Source organism: Dendropsophus ebraccatus, chromosome 3 (genome assembly GCF_027789765.1).
Source record: "Dendropsophus ebraccatus isolate aDenEbr1 chromosome 3, aDenEbr1.pat, whole genome shotgun sequence".
Taxonomy (NCBI): Eukaryota; Metazoa; Chordata; class Amphibia; order Anura; family Hylidae; genus Dendropsophus; species Dendropsophus ebraccatus.
This window is the reverse complement of record NC_091456.1, coordinates 23,542,331-23,570,158: the sequence shown is the minus strand read 5'-3', so window position 1 is coordinate 23,570,158 and position 27,828 is coordinate 23,542,331. Positions and strand designations below refer to the sequence as shown.

Genomic DNA, 27,828 nt, shown 5'->3' with positions numbered 1-27,828 from the left:
TATTCCTCTGGAGGAACGAGAATCCATAATGTCAAACTTTATGGTACTGTAAGGTGGACTTGAAATGTATCCTGGGCACACAAAAACTGCCCTAATCTTTCTAAAAACCCCTGAATTTAGCCACCGAACAGTGCAGAGGTTTATGAAGCAACAACTCCCCCCCCCCCCATCTTTTGTTTTAAAACTGAGTATTTCTACCTTTATTAGGTTTAGCTCTTCTACTCAATCACTATATTGCATGAAGGTGGTTGGCCAACCACTGTTATGCTATGTGATATCATTGAAAAATTGGCTATATAGCGTTTGCCAGGATGCTCCTACTGTACTCGCCTGCATGTAAAAACCATTGCTGTATACGTTTTGGAGACTGCACACTATGAATATGTTTTTCGTATGTGAGCAGCCTCTTATAAAATCTGGTACTAACTATACTTACCACCCTCGCTCTCCCACCTCTGCTGCTGTCTCAATTCAAGAAGCCATGTCAGGATAAGATATTGCCCGCCCAGTGGCTGCAGCAGTGTCCCATCAGTGGCCACTTATTGGCTGAATCTCCTTTTGACCCTGCTCCTGAAAGTCCTGTGCATGGGGCTCAGGGCTCTGTGACAGTAGCAGCAGCAGCAGCAGGGGAGCAAGGAAGGTAAGTATGTCTTCTTTTAATGTTTACCACTTGCCTAAGCACATTAAAAACCTTTCAAAAATGACCCCCTCTAAGAGACTTACCAAAGCAGCTTTAATAACAAAATAAAACAGGCATACACTTATAAAACTGGTACAGTAGCGTAAACAGTACCTGTCATTAAAACTAACTTTTGATATGTCATCAGGATATAGCCGGAGAGAGATTGTGGGGCAGTGTTATCTACTCCCTGGCCACTTGCCAATTCTGACAATGTAGCTTTATAGACTTAGGGTCCTATTCCACGGGCCGAGGAGGGCCCGATCAATGATGTAAACAAGCGGCGATCTAGCAGATGTTTACTGGGCCTATTCCACGGCCCGATGATCGTTGAGCGAGGGCTGCAGGGACATCGTTACCGATGTCCTTGCAGCCCTTGCGGCATCATACATTACCTATCCAGGCTTCTTCTCCGCGCGGTCTTCATCCCCGGGTCCCGTGCGCTCTATGTTCAGAATGGCCGGTCAGCTGACAGGCGACACTCAGCCAATCACAGGCCGCGGCGGTCCCGGCCTGTGATTGGCTGAGCGCTCCGTCAGCTGACCGGCCATTATGAAGATAGAGCGTGCGGGACCCGGGGATGAAGACAGCGCGGAGAAGAAGCCTGGACAGGTATTGTATGCTGCTGCTGCTGCTTGTCAAGTCGTCGGTCGCCCGCCGCGCACCGCTATTCAACCGTAGCAATGCGCGGTGGGGGAATGATGATTTTAGGTCTAGCCCTAAATGAACGATCAGCCGATGACACGCCCTTAGGGTACTATTCCACAAAGCGATTTTCACCCAATTACACGGAACGATGATCATTTCTTATGACCGTTCTTGTGGTCGTCCTGTCATCACTATTGCGTTCGTGGCTCCTGCCAACAACGTCTTATTACATGAGAACGATTTGCAAAGGATCAACGACAAAAATAGGTCCAAATTCTATCAAACGACCAACAATTTCTCATTTGCTGTTTAATCGTTGTCTGCTATTGCACTAAACGATTATCATTCAAATCCGAACGATTTAACGATTTTAAAACGATAATCGCTCCGTGTAATAGGGCCGTTACATTGTTGGAAGTAGCTGATCAGGAGATACAGCTAGAGTGTGGATGGCAAGGCCACCAAGCTCTTTGCCTAGCTATATATCCTGATTGCAGCGGTTCTGAGCAGTTACAACTGCTGCAATTAATAACTTTTGACAAAGCCAAAGCAATAACTATCTGGTATAATTTCCTGCATATACAGTGAAAAAGGTATTTTAAATTTGGCCAACCATCCCAAATGGAAGCACTGCACATCTATCTATCCTATCTATCTATCTATCTATCTATCTATCTATCGTATCATGGTACTTACCGTGTGAAATCAATATTGATGTCAGCACGTCCATCATGCACCTCAGTGAATGTCAGAGATGTCACCTCACTCCATACTTTAAGTGCTTCAGCAAGAGTCTTTCTCACCTTCACCTTGCTGAGCTGCCACGGAAAGCGTATAATCCTTAAAAACAGTGAGACAATTTGACATTAATATGAATACTGACATTTATTTTATTTTACTGTTTACATGCAGGGCCGGACTGGCCATCTGGCAATTCTGGCAAATGCCAGATGGGCCCATGCCCTCTGTGGGCCACTCTTCTTTCCCAGCCAGTGAATCAAGTATTGTTCTTCTATTTTGCACAAATCATGGCAAAAACTACACAGACTTATAAGCAGCTAGAAGCTGTAATGATGTTATTAACAATTCTTGAGCACTAGCTAGAGCTCAGCATATCCAATCAGCAACTAAAAGCTTAAAGGGGTTATGCAGCCACTTTCCCCCCTACTGTTGTCTCCAGTTCAGGTGTGGTTTGCAATTAAGCTTCATTTACTTCAATGGAACTGAGTTTCAAAACCCCACCCAAACTGGAGACAAGAGAGGGCGGAAAGTGGCCATGTTTTTGTAGTGCTGGATAACCCTTTTAAGGACCTTTGCATGGGAAAGAGGATGAGGTAATAAAGAGTCTGTAAGGAAGCTTTGTTAAAGGGAAACAGGGTCACAGAGAAAAGTTGGGGGTGCTGAGCAGGGGTCTAAAAAGGAGGGCCACAGGAGAGAGCAAGAACCATGAGCAGGAATCGGGGACCTTTGAATCTAATCAGGATTATGTCTGCATTATAAGTATACATTCAATGACAACATTCTAATCCTTCATTCTATCTCAACATTGTATATCAACATTCTAAGCCTACATTCTATGTCAATATTCTAAGCCTACAAACCTAAATTGTAAGTCAACATTCTATGACAGAATTCCATATCAGAATGTCAAACTCAGGCTCTCAAGCTGTTGCAAAACTACAATTCCCATCATACCTGGACAGCCAAAGTTTTAGCTTTGGCTGTCCAGGTATGATGGGAATTGTAGTTTGTAACAGCTGGAGGGTCTGAGTTTGAGATCTGTGACACAGAATGTAGGTTTAGAATGTTAATGTCATACTATGTAGCATAGTATGTTGTTATAGAAGCTTGACATAATATTCAAAACCTACATTTTATAACAACATTCTATGTCAGAATGTAGGCTTGGAATGTTGACATTGAATGCTGGCTTATAATGTTAACATAACATTCTAAGCCTACATTCTATGTCAACATCCTAAGCCTACATTCTATGTCAACATCCTAAGCCAACATACTAATGTTGTTATGTGGGTTGATGGGGCAGTTTGTGTCAGGACTGTTTTTTGTCCTAATCTGGCCTTGTTTACATATATGTAAATTAGTAGAAATTGCTAGCCTAAAACAGGCCAGCACAAATCGTACTTTTAAAGTTTGAATTGCATGAAATCATTCTGTCAGCTAGGCTGCCACAGGATGACTAGAAAAGGTACTGGGAGGACGTGGACAGTAAACTTTGGACTTGCTTCACCCAACTGTTTCTATTTGCCACAAAACAGCCCTAGGCAACTGGGCCTAACCTAAGGTGTAAAACGTGAAATTAAGACAAGACAGACAAACCCAAGGGTCATACGGACAACATGGTACAAAGTCAGAATCCAAAAAGGAGTCAGAGGTACAAGAGCCTGAGATCAGATACCCATATATAGAGATACAGAGTTAAAGATACAGGGTATGCTTAGCATTCTCAGGTGAGGCTAATAGCTAGCAAAGAGTACTTGACAAACAAACACGTTGTAGGAGGCCAGGGTCCCCACCCAGCAAGTCATTGAACCGGGCATACAGAACACAGACTGGTAAAGCAAAGGATGAATGGCAAGGCAGAATGTCGATAACATAGCAAAGCTTAACTTTTAACTGCCAAGAGGGAACTCAGCAGGGAGGAGATGGGTGTGGTGAAGAATCAATTACCAGGCCAGAAGGAACAAAGCTGGGTTAAGACTCGTGCAAATGAATCGTAGAATTCAAATACTAAATTATGGCGCAGTCTTGGACATATACCACGAGATGAAGACCATGCGGAATAGGCACAGGCAAGACACAGTCAATGTGTATTTATTCCTCATCGATGGAAAATAGGGTCATACCCTGCTATTTTCAACTTCTTCCTTCCACGCTCAGATTTTTCACGTAGGCTAAAACCAAAGAATTATGGCTTTTGCCACTGCTAGCTTTGTTAACTAATACACTACTTATTGCATCAATTGTTGAGGTCCCCAAAATAAGAGTGATCTTACTTGTATGTAAGGTCTGTCTTGTCCCATCGACCTCCAGAGAGCACAAACCGTTTTTGTCTATTACGACCATTTGAAGAGTCTGCAGGGACAGGAATATCAGGTACTCCACAGCGAGGAGGGTTCCAAGAATTATGAGGACTGGAAATTCCCTTTGTATAAGGTTGTCGCATCCAAAACCGTGACTTCAAGGAGGGATTATCCTGCTCCTGTAGATAAAAGAGGTTGAGTTCTTCCTTTGAAGTAGACATTATAATAATTTGTCCTCTTTGTTGCCTGATTTTGGAAATAGAATAAATGAGTTCCATCTTCTACCACCTCCTATTTACAAAGAAAGGAGAAAGGTTGTACTTGAAGTCCATGAACATATTATAGGTGAATAATGTAACTTATTAGGGATATATGGGTATGGCAACAGATAAATCTTCCTTAGAGGGAAAGTATTTTTATTTTTGATAGATTTTTTTAAATTAAATTTTCAGTGATCTATATGGGGTCAGCCCTATAAGCTACTTTTAACAGTATTTAGAGATATGCTTTACAGCAGTCACATTGCTCATAGGAACCTGAAGTTCTGAACCTGGAAATTACTTATGGAAGAGTGTTCTCAGCATGTTCTGTGACCTGTGCAAGAGTCATAGTGCAGAAAGGGGTAGAAGGTGAGCTGTGACCATCGCCTATTGTGAATTGTAGATCCTGTATTATCTATATATAGATATTACCTTTGCTATGGAACAGGAAGTGTGTCTAAGAGCCCTATTTCACGGGCCAATTATCGTTAAGTCGTTCAAATCTAAGAGATAATCGTTCGGTTGAACAGCAGTTAATGATTAACAACCGAACGAGAAATCGTTGATCGTTTAATAAGATCTGGACCTATTTTTATTGTTGCTCGCTCGCAAATCGTTCGCATTGAATAAGACGTTGTTCGCAGTAGTGACGAACGCAATAGCGACGACAAGACGACCGCCAGAACCATCATAAGTAACGATTATCTTTCCATGTAAATGGGTGAAAGATTTCAGGTCTTTCGTAATAGCGGTCATTTGAGATCGTTTATCGTTAACGATTATGCGAACGATAATCGTCCCATGGAATAGGGCCCTAAGGCTTGGGGGGGGGGGATATTGCAAAAAACTTTTTTTTTAAATGTATATAAAGGATTTTGCAGCCATCTTCTTGCCCCTGTCTTTTGCTAATGACCATTACCGATAGACGGACGTCACTTTTACGTAGTGGGAACATAGCCTTAAAGTGCATTCAAACTATAGGATTTTTTTCTTCCTACTTCAAATGGTCCCTGTCACTACAAATAACTTTTTACATGTCAGACATGTCAAAAGTTATTCATCACAGCGGTTCTTTGATCAGGAGATATAGTCGCTTAGAGAATGCCGCAGGGCTAGCCGCTCATTCCATCAATATTTTCTCATAGCCTTATATATTGACGGAATTAGCAGCTGGCCAGAGATTTGATCACGGCCATGTCTCTATCTTATGATCAGAGAAGGTCTGTATGTGCCCAAATACACTGTCCACTGCCTAGAAAATAGCGACAGTAACATTAATGAGATCTGATTCTAACCAGTAAAAGAAACTTTAGGTGATTCACGCCCTTTAAGCACTGGTGAGAATGCAATCTCCGGGATCCCTACAGACTGTGAGAATAAAGAAGCTGCACTGCTGATTTATCCGTAGCCCTTTTATTCTTAGGATTGTTTGGGGTCACAGAGGTTAGACTTCCACCAATCATAAAGTCATAGTCTAGCCCAGGGGTAAGGAACCTTGGCTCTCCAGCTGTTGCAAAAGTACAACTCCCATCATGCCTTGACAGCCAAAGCTAAAGCTTTGGCTGTCCAGGCATGATGGGAGTTGTATTTTTGCAACAGCTGGAGAGCCAAGGTTCCCTACCCCTGATCTAGCCAATTCATATGAAACCACTTTATAAGATGGGAACACAACTTGTTTGGTCTGAGTTGTTATTCATTTTCCAGCCTGGACCCCACTTAAGAAAGAAAAAAAAAATAGATGCATAATAATAATAATAATAATAATAATAATAATAAAAAAAGAAAATAATGTTCCCAACACTTTTTCATAACCAGCAAGATGCAAACAAAGCAGCCTTGTAATGTCAGAAAAAAGGGCCACAGATTTTGGCATTAAGCAGAAAACAGTAAGCCAGGGTTGGCTAACTATAGTGAGCATCCCTGGATTACTGTTACTCCTCTTTCAATGGAGTTCTATGCTGATGGCATAGAACACTATGGAAAGGATACAAGACAGCACAGACACCTGTCAGAGTTATGTGCCATATTTTTCTGCTGTGTGAGGGTATATGCACACTGAGCAATTCTTGCAGATTCCGTGAGGAATTAAAAAAGAAATATTTCAGCTTGAAATTCCTCTTCCTTTCTGCTCTGGCAAAATAGGAGCAGCATAGGATCGGAATTCAAGCAGAATTTAAGCCACATTGACTTCTACAGGATTCCTTTAGCGGAATCCGAAAAAAGAATTGACATATCAATTCTTTTGGCGGAACACGGATTCCGGACAGAATTCCAGACTGAAACGTCCACCGTCTGCACTTATCCGCGCAAAAACATAGAAAACAATGGGAGCCAAGACTGCTAATTTTTTACGGGCAGAATTTCAAGCGGAATCCTCATGCCTTTTGACGCGGAATCCGCTCAAAATCCCGCGAAAAATTGCTCAGTGTGCATATACTCTTACATGTCAATGCGATGCAGGTTTGGATGTGGATTTCAACATTTGCTTTGTAGTAATGCAGAATCCAAACCATATATATTACATACATGCTTTTTATAGTAACTTCATGGCAACCAATTCTGTGATGAAAATATAGGCCACATGTGAACTAATACATTTCAATCCAGACCCTAGGCATGTTAAATAGTATATCCAAAAACACAAATTGTAAATGTCTGAACATTTAAATTCTTTTAAACCATAATATTTAGAGAAATACTTACATTCTAAATACTGATGAGGCTCAGAGTCCCAGAGCTCTGGCTAGATATTTACAAATAAGACTATTAGAAGAATAAACCTAGCGTCGACTGTTTGCAGTGTCAGGAATAGTCCTCATTTATAGACAGGAATGTGTTTTTCTGGACAGATGGTACTAAGCATGCATTTCTTCCTTTATTTTTTCCTTTTTTAATCACAGACAGTTTAATAAAGATACACAAAATAAAAAACATATGCATAAACCGAATCCACCGTCCCTGGACTGGATATAGGCATATTTTCAGTGCAGATGTTACATACAAATAAATTAAAACCATAAAGAATGGTGTCTGGCTGAAACAGGGACTTGAGAGGTGTAGTACAGGTGGTAGCATGGGAACCCAGGAGGTAAGTGTATGTTATGTTTCCTCCCTGAGGATAATACTATAAGGAGACCCCTATAAAGCGACTCTGTACCCACAATCTGACCCCCCCCCCCCCCCCCCCCCCAAACCACTTGTACCTTCGGATAGCTGCTTTTAATCCAAGTTCTGTCCTGGGGTCTGTTCGGCAGGTGATGCAGTTTTTGTCCTAAAAAACAACTTTTAAACTTGCAGCCCTGTGCCAAACTGCAGTGGCCTAGAGTGTCTGTGCATTCCCTCCTCTCCGCTCTCTTCATCATTAGGAATGCCCAAGGCAGATTTTCTCCTATTCATCACCTGTGTCAGCAGGGTACATGGGCTGGATTGTTAAGGTACCTGTGCAATGTTCACTGCAGAGGAATAGAAAAAATCCTGCCAGTGGCATTCCTAATGATGAGGAGGGTGGGGAGGAGGGACGGAGGGGTGGTGCAAGGTTAGAGCACAGATACTCTAGGCCACGGCCGTTTGGCATGGGGCTGCAAGTTTAAAAGTTGTTTTTTAGGACAATAACTGCATCACCTGCCGAACGGACCCCAGGACAGATCTTGGATTAAAAGCAACTATCTGAAGTGGTTTGGGGGGGGGGGGGTCAGATTGTGGGTACAGAGTTGCTTTAAATTGCAGATTGTGAATCTTATGGCCACAAAGTAGGTTGGCGCTGGCTAATAAATAAATAAATAGAGAGCCAGGATCCTACTAAGAAGTGACAGTTTTCATTGCAGTTTTGCATAAATGTCCCCATTGAAATCAATGGGAGTGTTAAAGGAGAAGTTAGGCCAAAATGAAAAATCAAGGGCCGACATAGGGTTGCAGTTAAATAATTAAGGGTCTATACTTACCAATCCTCGTGCCACAGCATCGGCGCATCATAGGATCACTGACCGCCGCCAGGCTTTAGTTTCTCCTGGGTTCCAGTGTTGTCACGACCCAGCGGGACAGGCCCACTCTACCAGTCAGTTTATTGCAGTGGTGTCCCAGCCCAGTCACTGACTGGTTGAGCGGCAATTTTTCAGCTGGGTCATGAAACTACAGGTGCAGTAGCTGCAGCAGGCCAGCAGGGGTCCGTGAGCGGTGATGCAGCACTGTGGTGGCATGGAGACAGGTAAGTATGGATACTTTATTATGTTCCTACATCCCCCTACCCACACTGTATTTTTTGTTTACCCCGGAGTTCTCCCTCAAGAAATGAAATAAAAATGCATGAAAAGACTCATAATTTCCACCATAAGTTTTTTTTTTTTACCACAGTGTTTTTTTGCTCGTGTGACTATTCCCACCTTACACATAACTGTGGGCTGAGGAATCACAACCTAAAAGACTATAGCAATCTACTCTGTAATCAGTCATTCCATATGTAACATTTTCTTCCAAATATACTTTTATGCCACATTTACTCATCGGAAATATATAGGATGCTCTTTAAGGCTGGAAGTACCTGGGTATGTGTATATGTGTGTGTAGAAGTTATGTTTATACATGTCAGTACCTGTGTAGTCCAGCTACAGACAAGATTGACAAGAATACCCATGGGAATTACCTTAAGGCCTCTTAAAAATCAAATACAGTAGTCCAGGTTATAGTTATTGTAACTGTAGCTTCCAATAATCCTGATCTGGAATTTCAACATATTTGGGTATTATTTAATATAAATATATATATATATATATATATATATATATATAAAATTAGAAATAAAGCCCAATAAGGGTTACATCTTGAGGCCATGTTCACAAACTGTCTATAACAGCCGTTGTTCACAGCCTTCAATGATTTTCATTGACGTCTACAGAACCAACGGCCAATACTTCACACAATACATAAAATAGTGGCTATTGTTCACAGCGGCCATCAAATTAATGTTCAGGACATTTATTGGCGGCTGTTATATAGCATACAACGGATGATATTTTAAAGGGAATCTGTCACTAGGTGTATGGTACCTTAAACAAGGGCAGAGTAAACAAGTGACAGAAATGCTGAACAGATTGGTGTTTTACATTCTGTTCAGCTATTCTCCTATTAAGCAGGAGAATAGGATTATTGCCGCACCCCTCCCCCCACCCTCCAGCTGTTAATTGACAGTTGACTCCCTGTATACCGCATGGATAAATAACTGCCAATCAGCAGCTGGTGGGCGGAGTTATCTGGCTTCTCATGGATATCCAGGACTACTAGGCTCATGCACATAATAGACAACTACTTATTGTCCATGTTATTTAGGAAGATATCTCTGAATCAGCTGCACCGAACAATGTAAGTGATCAGGGACGGCTCCAGGTTTTAGCGGGCCCTTGGACGACAGAGCCTCAGTGGGCCCCTCATCCATCCATACACTGGGCAGAATCATATAAGACATCACTAACATACACAAACACACATTACTGACACTGACATTAACTGACACACAGTGACTGACACAAACATTACTGCTCTTTCTCTGTCTTCTGATGTTCAGCCTGCTCACCCTACACTACAGTGAGCGGGCTGAACATTAGAGCACCAGGCCCCTCTCTGGGCCCCTAGAGGTGCTGTGTGCCCCGGCACTTGCCCAGGTAAGCCTAGTGCTGATGTGATACATCATTCTGTTCAGCTTCTCTGTCACTAGTGTAAGCCATCCTAACATAAGACAGAATAAACCCACTGACAGAGTCTCTTTAAGTTGATCAAACACAGATTTTAGTTCGGACATCCTTTTACTGTTTATTCATCAAAATTCAATGGATCTTTAAAAATAGCTACACCCAAAAGGTTGTTGAAAGCGGCCATCATTCAACCTAAACTTAAATAATGTACCAACAGCCAAATATAACAGCCCTTGAAAATTGTTGTGTGAACATAGCCTAATGCATTACAGAATTTCTAGTGGATATTTACTGGTATTTGCCAAAATATGCCAGGGCACCCTCTCTACCATTGATAACTGTGTCCCAGACTGTCCACCCAATTTTGAATCTTCCTCTATTCCAAATGTCCCCTTATTGTACTGTGTGTTTGTCTTGTGTTACGTTCCAGCGGAGAGCAGCAGCACTATAAGGGGCTATCAGCAGGTTCGATTTGTCTAATTTGCCGATAGTTCACCTTTAAATGGAAATTATGCGTACCGGATTTCCGGATTTTCCGGTGTATAAGGCGATTTATTAACCAAAAAAAATCCGCCCAGAAGTTGGGGGTTGTCTTATACGCTGAGAATAGTCGGTGGTGGAGCTCAAAAACAGCCACATCCCCACCGTATGCAGAGACCGCTATAAAAAAAACTATTCAACTCACCTGTCACCCATTCCCGGCATCCGCCTTCTCCCGTCATGTTCCCGACGCAGGCAGTGTGATCCAGAGACACTAACTGCACCAGAGGTCCCTGAAGCTCTCCCGGGCAGTCGAGCGTCTCATCAGAGAAGCTTGGTGACCCTCAGCTGCCTCAGGGATTTACAGTGCCTCTGCCACTCTCCCGAAGCTCTCCCAGCAGCCAACGCGCAGCTGCCAGAAATGGGTGAGAGATGAGTTGAATTTTTTTTTTATAGCGGTCGCCGCATTCGGTGGGGATGCGGCCGTTTGTGAGCAAACGGGATTGGGTGACAGGTGAGTTCATTGTTTTATTTTTAGTGGGGGCCCTGCAGCCAGGGGGAGTCGGGTGGTGGTGGGGTTCCTGTCTCCCGTCTCAGTTAACCCCTGCCTGACCACAGCTGGTAAACCCTGCTGTGGTCAGGCAGGGGTTAACATTTTCCACCGTGTAAGATGAACCCCTGAAAATCTTCTTAAAAGTCAGGGATCGTCTTATTCACCGGAAATACGGTAGGTTAGAAGTATCAAACTTGCTTCTATCTCCCTGTAGTACACGGGGCTCTGAGGATGAAGGTAGCTTTTGGCTGCATATACACAATATAGCCAAGCAGAGACCTCCAACATTGTTGGTGACTATAGACTCTGGGTATTCAGTGTCCATGTAGAAATTGCAGATCGGCCTCTGTAATATGAGAAGCTTTAGTTACACCGTTATTAGTTTAGTTTTTTAACCGGAAGGCAAACACATTACTGTATGGATATTACCAGTTGTGAATGAATGGCTTTTGTCACGCTTCACTTTCAGTCCTATTCTTCGGAGTTTATAGCTTGACTATAGTAAACAGTCTGTGTTTGTACTATTTGACCCAGAGGCTTTAATTTTGCCTCAGGATTCAGACCATTAAACACTTTAAGCTCTTGACTAACTTGGCCCCCTTCTGTGACATCACCACTTATCTGTGTCTGAAGATATCAGTGACTCAAATTCAAAGTCACCTGGAGACAGGTGAGGGCTAATTACCCGTACACATATAAAGACTAGACAGGATGAATAACAGTCTGTCCCCCAAGCTCTTTAGGCCTCTGCGTCTTTGGGCCACATAAATCATTGTGTGCATCATAGTACCCTTCAATTCAGCCAAATAAGCAGCTGTCCTTCTCTGTTCTCCAGCCGAGCACACATGCTTTAGAGAAGGCGGATAGGGGATAGCCAGGGGTCTGCCTGTCTATGAAGGATTGGCCATTGCTAAAACTCAATGGGGGACATTTACTAAAGGCCCCATTCCACGGAACGATTATCATTCATTAACTCGCTAATTAAAAATAATTGTTTCGCGGAATTGGTGTAAATGAGCGAACGTCAAAGGCGAAATCGTTATAATTACATAGTTACATAGTTAATACGGTTGAAAAAAGACACATGTCCATCAAGTTCAACCAAGGAGGGGATGGATACAGGGAAGGGGGATATACAAGGAGGGGATGGATACAGGGAAGGGGGAGGGGTGATAGGTTCTATACATAAGCATTTATATTATTTTGCTCTAAGAACTTGTCTAGCCCTGTTTTGAAGCCCTCTACTGTTGTTGCTGTGACCAGATCCTGTGGTAGACTGTTCCACAGATTCACAGTTCTCATGGTAAAGAAGGCTTGTCGCCTCCGGAGATTGAACCTTTTTTTCTCCAGGCGGAGGCAGTGCCCTCTTGTCCTTTGAGGGGGTTTTACCTGGAAGATCTTTTCCCCATATTTCTTGTAGGGGCCATTTATATATTTAAATAAATTAATCATATCTCCCCTTAAACGTCTCTTCTCCAGACTAAACAAATGTAATTCTTTTAATCTCTCCTCATAACTAAGATGCTCCATTCCCCTTATTAGTTTAGTTGCCCGTCTTTGTACCCTCTCCAGCTCTAGAACATCCTTTTTATGAATCGGGTTCCAAAACTGGACAGCATACTCCAGATGAGGCCGCACCAAAGCTTTATAGAGCGGTAATATTATATCCCTGTCCTGTAAGTCCATGCCTGTTTTAATGCATCATAATATACATAATATAATGTCGTTCAAAATTGTTTTTCAGCATGTCGGAAAAAAAACGTTGGTCTTTGAAAGATAATTCGCTAATCGGTTCGTAAAATTAGAAATCTTTTAGTCGTTCGTAAAAAGGTTTAAAAAAAAGTAGGTGTGTCGTACGGTCATGATCACCCTGGCGAACGTTTTAAACGACCATGTAACGACCTCAAAATAATCGTTACATATATCGTTTACGTTCCCATGTGTGTTATCGTTCGCAAAAAAAAATTGTTTAGTGATCGTTAATGAGTGGTCGTTGGAGCGAGTTTATGAACGATAATCGTTCCGTTGAATAGGGCCTTAAGGAGTCTAGAGTGTGTGTCTATTCTGATGGGGATTGGTGGATATTTTGTTCCAATATCTTGTGACTGATTTATTAAAATGTAGAACTTTCATAGTGAATGTATCTAAGTAAAAAGTCGCAAAAAAAGTAGCAAAAATTCACCTGATACTGACCAGATGTAGGCCTGCACCCGTTTGTGCAACTTTTTAAAAAGTCGCAAATGATGATTTGGGCACTAATCCCGGATTATGCACATTTTTTGGTGAATACTCAAAACAGGCAGATTTTAAAAAAAGTTGCATCTAAAAATATTCACCCGTCGAATAGGGGTTCATAAACAGAACTTGGGGTTCAGAAATAGACCAAAAATTAGTGAAATATCCAATTATTCACCTAAAAATAGGCGCAAAGCCCTTGATAAATTTCCCCTAATGTGTCTGATGCTTGTTTGCCCCAAAAACAGACGCTTGCTCCTCGCTCCCCGTTTGCTGCCGGTGCTATTACATGCTCCCAAAGGGGGAGGTGGACTGCTGGGACGATCTTTAGGGTCCTATTAGATGAAGCTATTTTTAACGATTAACGACTAATGATAAACTATAGCAGACGAGATTGTTTATCGTTAACCTGAAATTGTTCACCATATTACACAGAACGTTAGTCGTTAGTTAAATCGTTACTACAATCGTTTATTCCATCTGATCCCAGCAAAAGAAGGAACAATGTGCAATCACACTGAACGATTAGTGAACGAATGCAGAATTACAGCCAACGAATGCGGATATTAGCGAACGATTACCAATGATTTTAATCAATGATCTAAATCAACGACACACAAACAGTTTTTTGATCGTTGCCTGCAATTACAAAGGACAATTATTGTTTAAATTTGAAAGATATAATGAATTTTTACACAATAATCGTCCCGTGTAATAGGGTCCTTAGGTCATCCGGGCGGCCCATAGGAGAGAGCAACGGTCTGCTGCTACTGCTGCTACTGTTACATGGACCGCCGCTATCATTCTATTTTTTTTTCAACATGTTGAAAGACAAGGATCAGCGGACATCATGCATGTTGGCTGATTGTTGCCTTTTAACAGGAGCTATTACACCAAGTGATTATTGGCTGTAACGGCCGATTATCATACAAATACGGCCGATAATAGCTAGGTATAATAGGGCCTTAAGGGATCGCAGGAAGTCTGACCTGTGGGGTCCCCTAAAATATTGAGAACAAGGACCCCATTGATCCAATCAGCAGGCGGACGCTTCATTTATTCTCTACGTTATGCTCGGATCCCGCCTCCTTCACTGAGTGGCTGAGCGGCCTTGAGACGTAGCGTCTCGGGCGGCGTCAGACACCAGGAAGCGTCCGGGAACCGGGCACCGGAGCGTTGTGATGCGGTACCCGCCGCTGGAACCGGGGAGGTAAGTGGACGTCTTTTATTTCAGCCACCTCCTCCCCGGTCCCCCCAAAAAAGTGCCCCCAGGCTGGATAACCCCTTTAAATGAAAGAAGATGAGACATGTTGGTGACAACACAACAGTTTGATGATTTTGGTAAAATCCTATATAACCAGTCGTATTCTGCAGCACATGGTGCACATTCATGTACATTGTACAGCTATACACCAGTATACATCAGAGGTAATGGTTGGGAAAAACTGCTGACATATACTTTCAATGCATAGGACAAGTTCAATGTAAACACAGCCTTAGCAACACATGGTGCTGGCTGCCAGGAAGTAGCAGATGGTATTGGAACATGGATTATACTCATTTACATCAGTTTGCCATATACAGGTTACTCTATACCAATAATAATCATCTGTACATAATGGGGGAGATTTATCAAACATGGTGTAAAGTGAAACTGGCTCAGTTGCCCCTAGCAACCAATCAGATTCCACCTTTCATTCCTCACAGCCTCTTTGGAAAATGAAAGGTGGAATCTGATTGGTTGCTAGGGGCAACTGAGCCAGTTTCACTTTACACCAGTTTGATAAATCTCCCTGTTTTTATAAACTGTTCAATTATTTTACTGACAAATGTGGATGTCGACATGAATAATAAAAATTGTTTAAATGACTGGTTGCTTGCACAAGCCAAGAGACCCAGACAGGATACATCGGCCAAGTATGTGCAGATCTCTGGCCAGCTGCAGTGTAAGCAGGTGTTATCTGCAAACACTATGGAAGCGCTGAGGATATTTAGGAAACACTAAAACTGCTGTATTTTCATAGTTATTTCCAGCACAGATGCACATCTTTTTTCTTGATTTTATTTATTAAATAGCAAGTATCTTGTGACATATAGTATCATTTAAAGGGGATTTACAGGTTTGAGGACTAAAAACACATAGTATACACTCCGGCCGAGATTGTAGCGGTCCCTCAAGAAACTGACGTGTCAGTTTTCTGCGGGCGCTTATAAATGAATATCGGCCGCAGAAAACCCTGTCAGTTCACACAATGGAGCATGCTTCATTGTATGCATTGAGTAATTCGGATGCGGGCATGCACAGATGTGACCGCATCTGAATTCAGTGGCGGTAAAGATTATCTGGCCAGTACTGCAGTACCGGCCGGGGTGCTCTTTTCTGACATCGGACGTTCTTTGACCCGGCCGAGTCACGGAACGGCCGGTGTTTTACAGAGTGGGAACAAAGCCTTAAAGTTAAAGGCAAACACTAGCGATCACACAAAAAAATAAAATAAAAGGCACATAAAGCATTTGGGTGCACCAATCCCCCATGGATCATTTGACACATTTCCCACATGTCTAAATTGCCCCTAGCCCTGGAATAAAACTCAAATGATTCCAGTTTTACATCATGGCACCCAGCCATGGGAAACTACATCTCCCAGCATGCATTGCACCTCAGAGCCAACTGCCAAGTATCTGCCCATTGCTGGCTCAATCTGCTTCTGCTTAAGAGTGCGTTCACATGTACAGGATCCGCAGCAGATCTGCAGCACATTTTATGGCAGCACAGATTTGATGCTTTGTTCAGTTATTTAGTTACACTGATATCTGTTCAATCAAATCTGTGTGGATTCTGTACATGTGAAAAGGATACAGAGAGAGACAGAGAGACAGAGCAAGGTCGAGAGAAAGATGAAACAACTGTGGCTCCTTTCCTCTATACTGCTCAGGAGGCTGTCACTGTTCTGTTGTTTCCCCACCTCTTGGCCAGGTGATCACTGATTGGTGTGATGTCAGTTGTGGGCGGGGTTACAGCTTGCTTGGCAATAGAACAGACAGAGATCATGTGACTTTGGTCTCAGAAGGGAGGTGGAGAACAGAGGAGTGGAGACAGAGGATCAGGCAGTGAGGATTTACAGCAGAACTGTGCTGCAGACAAACGGCCCAATCCATATAATAGAAACCTATTACACACAAGCTTAGATGATGAGTGGAGATTGAACAGGGTTAAATCTTTCTGAAGTAGAGTACCCCTTTAAGCAAGTGCCCAAGAGACAGACCTTTTATGCTCAGTGCCCAAGAGCTCCGTGCACTGACCACTTCGCCAACCCCTCCTCTTAGCTCTAGTATCTAATCAGGAGTTCACTATAGCTGTCATTCAGGTCTTAGTGCTCAGGGCAGACATGAGTGCATGCACTTAGGCAATGTTTTACCATTAAGCCAGATAAACACCATAGTGCTCAAAAGAATTATCCATACGACAGCGAAGTTTACAGAACCATACAATGTCCAGATACTACTGCATACAATGCCCACATGAATCAGACCTGTCCACAGAATTTCTTAACCCACGATAAACCTAGTGGTCTATGGATAAAAGTTGCAATAATATCCATCTATAATAGATAAAGTGTGTTTTTGCTAGTGTAGGCCAGTGTAATGCCAACACCTCTGATACTGTAGGGTAGTAAAGTGGATAAAAGGATAGTCTCGGGATCAAAAGTTTTTTTTATAGATGCCTGGAAGTGGGGTAGCAATAAGAAAGTGGGTATGCTCACCTAAGTGGGGCAGTTTCTGTGGGGGCAAAGCACCATCTAGAAGTAGCCAAGAAGACCGGGGGTAGGGAGAATCAGTGCAGCAATGATAAGGGATTGGGGTAGGTGAGTATATCTTGTTTTTTATTTTTATACCCCCAGGCATGTGTAAACACTTTTTAGATCCCTCGGACAACCTCTTTAAAGCTAACAACGTTGGTGGTCTACAGAAGTAAAGGGATAATATCGACTTGTTTTATGACCGGAGAGAGAAAAGTACATGAGTGACCTGCCTGATGGGTGCAGGGGAATCTGCAACACAACCACAGCTTAGCAGAGACAAAAGTTTGTTACCTTGCTTACTTTCATGCAACGGTTTTGGGTGTGTACTCTTGATGTGGTTAGGAACTAATTTTTATTAACTGCAGTCTCATCAGACTGTGTTCACACTGTGCCAAAAAGGACAAAAAAGCCATACTCCGCACACACACAGCTCCTACATATCGAAACGTAGAAGATTGTTGGCTAAAAAAGACCACTTGGTCCATCTAGTCTGCCCTATTAGTATTTTTCTTATTATTATCTTAGGATAGATATATGTATATACCAGGCAGGTTTACATTCAGTTACTGTAGATTTACCCACCACATCTGCTGGAAGTTTGTTCCAAGCATCTACTACTCTTTCAGTAAAGTAATATTTTTTCTTGTCTGGCGTCTGAACTTTCCCCCACTAACCTCTCACTGTCCTCTTGTTCTTGTGTTCGTAGACTAATGGTGCCCACACAGGGCCGGTGTCAGCACAGGGCTTACCCGGGTAAGTGCCGGGGCCCACAGCGCCTCTAGGGTCCCAGAAAGGGAGAGGGGCCCGGTGTTCTAATGTTCTGCCCACTCACTGTAGTGCAGGTTGAGCTCAACCTCAGAAGACACAGGAGACGGAGCAGGACCTGTACAGACAGAGAAAAGGGTGAAGGACCTGATCACATGACCCAAAGGTCCTCGACCTCACAGTGTGTAGAGCAGATCGAAAGAGAGGAAGAAGGCTGAGCTGTAAGTGCTGTGTGTCAGTGTCTGAGTGTGTCAGTGTCAGTCAGTATCTTTTTCAGTTAGTTAGTCTGTGTCTGTCAGTGTCTGTGTCAATCAGTCAGTGTAAGTCCTTGTCAGCTAGTCAGTGTCAATCAGTGTCTGTCTCAGTAATGTGTGTTTTAGTATGTTAATGGTGTCTCAAGGGATTGTGCATAGTGTGTGCATGATGGATGCATAGTGGATGGATGAGGGGCCCGCTGAGGCTCTGTTGCCCTAGGGCCCGCAAAAACCTGGAGCCGGCCCTGTGCCCACAAAGTGAAAAAAATCTTCAAACATTGCCATAGTAATAATTAATATTCCCCAGTGACACAACAAACTATCACAAAGCAGACACATTTACTTCCACTTCCCACCAAATATACGTTGAAATCAGCAGGAGAATTCTGTATCCAATTTATCAATGAAATCTTGAGATCACTGTTTGATATCATGTCCTTGACTATAGATAGGATTTCTCAGTCCTGGCTGTTGGCACTCTCCGGACTAAGCAGGACAGAAAACAAGAACATCTGGAATTCAGCTCTTTTTTTGTTTCTATAAATCTCTTTCAGGCTCCTACTTCGGGGACACATCGGGCAAACGTGGCCGTTTCGTTAACCATATGGCTGCTAATAATGGTCAGGATTCCAACTGGAGCTGCACAGAAAATAACCTATGCTCACCTATCACGCTTCCCCGGGAGTCCTCCTGGGACATCTTTGGGTCTCCCACTCAACGCTCTGGCTGCTATTTCTGACATAGACCCATCTCAGCAGTGACAACCTGCTCAGCCAATCACTGACTGCAGCGGGACAGTGCCACGGCCAGTAATTGGCTAAGCAGTCTGTCATTAGAAAAACTTAAAATAACTTTTTTTTTTAGGAAAATTTTGTTGTTTAAACACTGTCAACAATCATTTAACACCCACATCACCTTTTATAAAGTCTTCAATAAAAATAGAAATGATCAGTTTGTTCCTAGAGAATACACACAGTCTGTGATAAACACCGCTTTAGTCAACAACACGTCCCTCTCCAGTAAGTCAGTGCTACATCTACTGTAACCATAACATTATACATATTCATCCACAAAACCAAAAAGTAAAAAAAAATTACTTTTTTTTTTTAAATCGTAGCAGCGTATTATATATATTTTTTGTCTATTCTCACTGTGCCCCTAATATAACTCTGTCATCTCTCCAACCTTTTCCTCTGCACTGAACATTCAGTCTGTGCAATGTTTTTAGATCCTGTTTATACGGAGGATAAACATTTCAAAAGATCGGAAATAACTCTGAACAAGAACGCAGAATCCATCTGGGCAAGTTCTGCGTTGGCTCTAGTAGCTGCCACCACATTGTGAACTGGTGTTCTACTTTCTAGGCAGCAATACAGATGTCAATGCCGAGGACTGTGCAAGCGGTGACAGAGCTGTCTTGGGTACCACTTTATTCTACTTTAGCAGAGAACTCTTCTCTTTGTTCTGCTTAGGAGTCCAGCCCATTAACTCATTGGTTTGGCTCCTCCTTATTGCTACTTTTTTACTTACCGAACTCAATACGTAAAAAAAAAAAAAAAAATCTGTTCTTTGTTCTAGGCAGAACTTAGTCATATGCAACCACTTGGCGAGACCATGCAAGATATGCAAGTCCCCCCACTCACACTGTGTAAGCCCACTATAATCTTTCTTATTCTTTATGTATAGGCTAATACAGTACATCATTGAAATAAACCAGCTTGGTGAATGAGGGAATTGTATACAGTCTTTCTAACATTCTCATCACATGACTGAGTTTCAGTTTAAATCCCCATGATGGTATAAGGGTTTACAGCTGAAATTTCTGTACATGAAAAAAAAAAGCTGTCATTATATACACTGCGCTTAACCCTGATATGTAAAAAGAAAAAAAAAAAAAAACGCCAGCCTGCAGATTCCAAATCCCAGGCAGCTGACAGCACAGAAACATGACATCCCTTATACAAACAGGGTCTGCCAGAGTCATCCTGTGGCTGTCACACTCATCCAATCAGAAAATCATCACCCTTGCATTGCTAAAGGCCTGCAGCACATTCTTCCCAGGTGGAAACATGCGCAGGACAAACACACATTTCTATGATTATTATTTTTTCTGTAATGTGGCATGATATCTGAGCTACATCGAGGAACGGTCCTAGCGTGCCAGGATTGGCACCTCCATCGCTGGCTGACTGGTACTATGAATGACCAAGTGCATATTGCTAACATAGACAAAGCTATAAAACGTGCCCATGGATACTAATCCTTCATGTCATCTATTCTGGTGAATGCCAAATTTGCCAGTCTGGCACCTGGCATGTACTTATACAGCATGGGCATGATATTAGACCAGGGGTGGGGAACCTTGGCTCTCCAGCTGTTGCAAAACTACAACTCCCATCAAGCTAAAGCTTTGGCTCTCCAGGCATGATGGGAGTTGTAGTTTTGCAACAGCCAGAGAGACAAAGTTCCCTATCTCATTTTAATTAGACAGAATATTTAAAATACAATTGAATATCTGTAGTAAAAAAAAAAACACTTTACCAAGAAAGAAGCTGAGAATTTAACACAGAACTAAAAGTGCAAGGGGAAGGCAACTCATGCAAACAAACTGCTGTCTCAGCACATAGCACCATGTATTCATTCATCCTGAATTGTGCCAATGTATTCGCCCACATTCTAAGCACATAAAGAACAAATACAGAAGGACATGAAATCATATATATGCTATAGGTGCGGCTCACCTGGCTTTTCTGCTTGGAGGTCCTGAGAGGTAAAGTTGCTGTTTGTGCCCCCAGTAGGCACAGGGCAGGCAGGATAAGGAGGAGATGCATCCTCAGGGCAGGGCACAGGTTGTCTGCTGGAGGTAGTAGTGCTTACTCTATGGGCAGCAGCCTCTTTGTTCCTTTCTTTCTGTGTTGCTCTCCTGGATGTGTATGTGTGGAGGAACAGCCTGGTGCCTGTGTCAGTGAGCAGAGAATCCCTGCTGGGGATTTATACTCCTCTGTGCCTTTTGTTCTCTCTCTTCACTTTTATGGCCTGAAGTGACACATCTGAACAGCATCACGTGCTAAATGTTTGGGAAGTGGAGAGAGACAGAGGGGTTGACTAAGGAGAGGGGTTCATTTTGGAGAGGAGGAGGGAGACGGGTAATCTCCTTCCTATAAACAAAAAAAAAAAAAATGAAGAAGAAAGAGGTCTTAAGGACTTACTGATAGTTTACACTGTGGAGCGTTACTGTAGGGGAGGAATTAATAAGTACAAAGAGATAGCTATTAATAAAGAGGTAACAAATGTGTCAAAAGATTCCGCCATGGACTGGATGGAATTGTCACTATGTGTCGCCTGAAGATCCCACTGAATATACTGAACTACCAGAAACTTCACTGATGAAGAACACTGAACCCTTTGTATTCTGTCTGTCAAATTCTATCATTTCCCTATAAGATAAGCAACACTACAGGTGTCTGGAAGCTGCTCATATCCGTTAGTTCTGTCTACTACCGTGGTTCCCCGAAAATAAGACATCCTCCTAAAATAAGATACCCCAACTAGCCTACCAACTAGCCTAAAATAAGGCATTCCGCCGAAAATAAGGCACCCTCCAAAAGTAAGGAACCCCCACCCTAAACTAAGGCACAACCCGAAAGTAAGGCTGCCCCCCTACCTGCTGCCTGGGGGAGATCCGGAGGGAGGGCTGGGGGGAGAGCCGGGGGGGAGATGCGCAACACATTACATTGAGACACTGAGGCAGGCGGGATTCCAAGTGGAGTACACGGCGTGCCTGTTTTACTCAGTCTGAACGTACCCATTCCAGGGGCCGATGGGGGCCCGATCAATAATGTAAATGAGCGCTGATCTGCTAGATCGGCGCTCGTTTACTGGGCCTGTTACACGGCCCAATAATTTTTTAGCGAGGGCTGCGGGGACACTGTTACCGATGTCCTTGCAGCCCTTGTTTAAACACCATACTTTATCTAAGAATGTTGCAGGGCTTCTCCTGTACAAAATCTGCTGCGGATCCTGTAGGTGTAAACGCACCCTATGGCTGGGTTCACACTACTTATATTTCAATCAGTATTGCAACCAAAACCAGGAGTGGATTAAAAACACAGAAAGGATCTGATCACACAATGTTGAAATTGAGTGGATGGCTGCCATTTAAAGGCAAATATTTGCTGTTATTCTAAAACAACGGCTGCAGCCTGCAGCCTCTGTCATGAATTACTTCCGGCACAGTCAGTGTCTGTATACCCCGCTGCCCGCCCCGGAGGATGACGGGAGTGCGGGCTCTGCCGGGAGAGGAGCTGCTGGGGCCGGTGGACAGGTGAGTTACTGGTTTATTGTTTTTCTGGTCGGGCCACACAAATGGGGGGATTGGCTACTATGTGGGGCGCTATATCGGGGATTGGCTACTATATGGGGGGATTGGCTACTATGTGGGGCGCTATATGGGGGATTGGCTACTATGTGGGGGATTGGCTACTATGTGGGGCGCTATATTGGGTATTGGATACTATGTGGGGCACTATATGGGGGCATTGGCTACTATGTGGGGCATATATGGGGGCATTGGCTACTATGTGGGGCACTATATGGGGGCATTGGCTACTATGTGGGCACTATATGGGGGCATTGGCTACTATGTGGGGCACTATATGGGGGGATTGGCTACTTTGTGGGACACTATATGGTGGCATTGGCTACTATGTGGGGCACTATATGGGGGGATTGGCTACTATGTGGGGCACTATATGGGGGGTTGGATAATATGTGGGGCACTATATGGGGTATTGGATACTATGTGGGGCACTATATGGGGGCATTGGCTACTATGTGGGGCATATATGGGGGCATTGGCTACTATGTGGGCACTATATGGGGGCATTGGCTACTATGTGGGGCACTATATGGGGGATTGGCTACTATGTGGGGCACTATATGGGGGCATTGGCTACTATGTGGGCACTATATGGGGGCATTGGCTACTATGTGGGGCACTATATGGGGGGATTGGCTACTTTGTGGGGCACTATATGGGGGCATTGGCTACTATGTGGGGCACTATATGGGGGATTGGCTACTATGTGGGGCACTATATGGGGGTTGGATAATATGTGGGGCACTATATGGGAGCATTGGCTACTATGTGGGGCACTATATGGAGGGATTGGCTACTATGTGGGGCACTATATGGGGATTGGCTACTATGTGGGGCACTATATGGGGGCATTGGCTACTATGTGGGGCATATATGGGGATTGGCTACTATGTGGGGCACTATATGGGGGCATTGGCTACTATGTGGGTCACTATATGGGGATTGGCTACTATGTGGGGCACTATATGGGGGCATAGGCTACTATGTGGGGCACTATATGGTGGATTGGATACTATGTGGGGCACTATATGGGGGCATTGGATACTATGTGGGGCACTATATGGGGCATTGGATACTATGTGGGGCACTATATGGGGGCATTGGATACTATATGGGGCACTATATGGGGGCATTGGATACTATGTGGGGCACTATGTGGGGGATTGGATACTATGTGGGGCACTATAATGGGGGATTGGATACTATGTGGGGCACTATAATGGGGGATTGGATACTATATAGGGCATTTTTTGGGGGGTTTGGATATTGTATAGGGCACTATTCAGTCAGCAGCATGTGGTGACTGTAGGGGAGTGGCTATGGAGGGTTGCTATGGGGGCGTGGCTATGGAGGGTCGCTATGGGGGTGTGGCTATGGAGGGTCGCTATGGGGGCGTGGCTATGGGGACCGCGGCACACATGTCCCTCTTTGTGCTTTGCAAAAGTTGGGAGGTATGGTTTTTAATCCACTCCTGGTTTTGGTTGCAATATGAGGACCACAATACTGACTGAAATATACGTAGTGTGAACCCAGCCTAAAACTGATCTTCAGTCTCATGCATTTCTGCAACAAATTTTCAGCATAAGAATATACCCTCACATGTAAGGCCGTCTTTCTGTTACACACAGCAGAAGGTTCATCCATCACATCACTCAGCCCCATCCTATGTACAAACAAACAGTCTGCAGGAATTCAATCCAAACCGATACAAACCGTTCCTGAAAGAGACAGACTAAACCATATCCCTCTGAGGTCCAGGAAAGAATCCGGCATAAACCAAAACATGGTGCAAACACCAGGTGTCCCTTCACCTGACACCTGCTTGTGCAAGTGTTTACAGTCCTCCATAGATCAGTGCAGGCCGATATGTGTGTCAGTCTTCTGACAACTATGGCTTTCTCACCAACATAAATACATCCATCACTAATACAGCGATTAAAGGAATTTTAAACTTAAAGGGATATTCCCTCTCAGCTAACATAGTTGTACTTGTAGGACTCATCATGTGAAATATTCATCTTACAAACATTCCTCCTTCTGATATGCTGCTCTTTCCCTCCCATTGTTGACAGCCGGTTGTCTAGGTTACAAACCACCACTCTGCTGTAAAAGCAGTGGTCTGGCTGGTGTGTATATATAGATATATAATGGGGGAGATATATCAAACATGGTGTAAAGTGAAACTGGCCCAGTTGCCCCTAGCAACCAATCAGATTCCACCTTTCATTCCTCACAGACTCTTTGGAAAATGAAAGGTGGAATCTGATTGGTTGCTAGGGGCAACTGAGCCAGTTTCACTTTACACCATGTTTGATAAATCTCCCACAATGATAGTTTACATATTTGTATACAGTACAATTGATACGCTATAGCTCTATACATCTACATAATAGCTACATATACATCGGCCAGACCACTGCTTTTAGAGCAGAGTGGTGGTCCTAGACAACATTGGAATTGAAATTCCAATATGCATGAAATCTGGATCTGTCAGCGTGTAGTCCACCTTTTTTGGCAGCAGAATATGGAGAAATCACCTGTTCAAATGGGGTTATAGTACGGGTCTACAACAGTCTGTTAGCAAAAAAAATAAATAAAACTTGTGTTGTCCCCGAAGCCGCCAGCACGGATAAAATGTGGAAAACTCTTCACATATTACAAAGTATTGTATGGATTTGTAGACTTGACTGTCTATCACTATTTGCACTATTCTTAGATAATAGCAAAATTAGCACGTGGAACATGTGTGTGAACATGGCCTTACATCCTCTCCTTTGTAGACACTCTCCCTGACAAAACTTTTAACATGCTGTATACTTCAAAAGAAAGAGCTCTCACTTTGTAAGAGCTTTGAGCTAATCTGTATCTTTAAAAATACAGTTTAAAGGGTCCCTGTAATAACTTTCAAAATGTAAATCAACAGTAGATGCGATATAAAGCATGTCCTGTTAGCAGGGGTGATTCTAGCCTCTCTGCTGCCCGAGGCGAACTATAGAATGACGCCCCCCCCCCCCCCCCCGTCAATCCGCCCACATTATAATCCACTACTGCCCCCCCCCCCCCCACTGCTGTCCCCAATAAACATAATGTTTGGTCCCTTGCTGCACAGAGGATGTCAGGAGAGGAGGGGGCTGACTTTATAGGAGAGGTCCCAGCAGCACAGAGGATGTCAGGAGAGGAGGGGGCTAATCCTATAGGAGAGGTCCCAGCAGCACAGAGGATGTCAGGAGAGGAGGGGGCTAATCCTATAGGAGAGGTCCCAGCAGCACAGAGGATGTCAGGAGAGGAGGGTGCTAATCCTATAGGAGAGGTCCCAGCAGCACAGAGGATGTCAGGAGATGAGGGTGCTAATCCTATAGGAGAGGTCCCAGCAGCACAGAGGATGTCAGGAGAGGAGGGTGCTAATCCTATAGGAGAGGTCCCAGCAGCACAGAGGATGTCAGGAGAGGAGGGTGCTAATCCTATAGGAGAAGTCCCAGCAGCACAGAGGATGTCAGGAGAGGAGGGTGCTGATCTTTTAGGAGAGGTCACAGCAGCACAGAGGATGTCAGGAGAGGAGGGTGCTGATCTTTTAGGAGATGGTCCCCCTCTTCCCCCCCTTATAGATGGTCCCCTCTCCCTTATAGATGGTCCCCCTCTCCCCCCTCCCTTATAGATGGTCCCTCCCTTATAGATGGTCCCCCTCTTTCCCCTCCCTTATAGATGGTCCCCCTCTTCCCTCTCTCTCCCCCCCTTATAGATGGTCCCCCTCTTTCCCCCCCCCTTATAGATGGTCCCCCTCTTCCCCCCCCTTATAGATGGTCCCCTCTCCCTTATAGATGGTCCCCCTCTTCCCCCCCCTTATAGATGGTCCCCTCTCCCTTATAGATGGTCCCCCTCTCCCTTATAGATGGTCCCCCTCTCCCCCTCCCTTATAGATGGTCCCCTTTCCCTTATAGATGGTCCCCCTCCCCCCCTTATACATGGTCCCCCTCTCCCCCCTCCCTTATAGATGGTCCCCCTCTTCCCCCCCTTATAGATGGTCCCCCTCTTCCCCCCCCTTATAGACGGTCCCCCTCCCGCCCCTCCCTTATAGATGGTCCCCCCCTTATAGATGGTCCCCCTCTTTCCCCCCTCCCTTATAGATGGTCCCCTTCCCCCCCCTATAGATGGTCCCCCTCCCTTATAGATGGTCCCCTTCCCCCCCCTATAGATGGTCCCCCTCCCTTATAGATGGTCCCCCCCCTTATAGATGGTCCCCCTCTTTCCCCCCTCCCTTATAGATCGTCCCCCTCTTTCCCCCCTCCCTTATAGATGGTCCCCTTCCCCCCCCTCCCTTATAGATGGTCCCCTTCCCCCCCCTACCTTATAGATGGTCCCCCTCTCCCCCCCTCCCTTATAGATGGTCCCCCTCTCCCCCCCTCCCTTATAGATGGTCCCCCTCTCCCCCCCCCCCCTTATAGATGGTCCCCTTCCCCCCCCTACCTTATACATGGTCCCCCTCTCCCCCCTCCCTTATAGATGGTCCCCCTCTCCCCCCCCCTTATAGATGGTCCCCCTCTCCCCCCCCTTATAGATGGTCCCCCCCCCCCTTATAGATGGTCCCCCTCTTTCCCCCCCCCCTTATAGATCGTCCCCCTCTTTCCCCCCTCCCTTATAGATGGTCCCCTTCCCCCCCCCCTCATAGATGGTCCCCCTCTCCCCCCCCCTTATAGATGGTCCCCTTCCCCCCCCCCCCTACCTTATAGATGGTCCCCCTCTTTCCCCCCTCCCTTATAGATGGTCCCCCCCCCCTGCACAGCAGATAAAACAAGAAACAGCACATAACTCACCTGCCCTCCGTTCCCCCGTCGAGCCTCTCTGGTCTGGTCCCGGCTGATGTGCGGCTGCCCGGGGTGTCCCGTCCTGTCCCCTGCAGCGCGCGCATCAGAGAGCTCCCCGTGTGCCTGTGGCTGTGACTTCCGGCGCACGGGGATCTCTCTGATGCGCGCGCTGCCGGGGACAGGACGGGACACCTCCGGCAGCCGCGCATCACCCCAGGGACTAAGGCTGCATTCCACGTTCCG

At 44.5% G+C, this 27,828-nt stretch overlaps 1 protein-coding gene across 5 annotated transcripts in view; it reads right to left on the bottom strand.

Moving 5' to 3' along the window:
- The window catches only part of MMP11 (matrix metallopeptidase 11), a 37,742-nt gene extending 15,976 nt beyond the window's left edge, over positions 1 to 21,766 (bottom strand). Inside the window, exons 1-3 of one of the 5 annotated variants that reach the window (XM_069964059.1) lie at positions 21,147 to 21,766; positions 4,345 to 4,550; positions 2,024 to 2,167 (exon numbers count right to left, since the gene is read on the bottom strand). In XM_069964059.1, coding sequence (XP_069820160.1) covers positions 2,024 to 2,167; positions 4,345 to 4,550; positions 21,147 to 21,236 — 440 coding nt within the window. In that variant the 5' untranslated portion in view covers positions 21,237 to 21,766. Of the gene's footprint in view, positions 1 to 2,023; positions 2,168 to 4,344; positions 4,663 to 7,334; positions 7,376 to 9,270; positions 9,344 to 21,146 lie in introns of those variants that run through there. The other 4 variants (XM_069964054.1, XM_069964060.1, XM_069964055.1 and 1 more) reach the window with 4 other exon arrangements.
- Between the last annotated feature and the right edge of the window lie 6,062 nt (positions 21,767 to 27,828).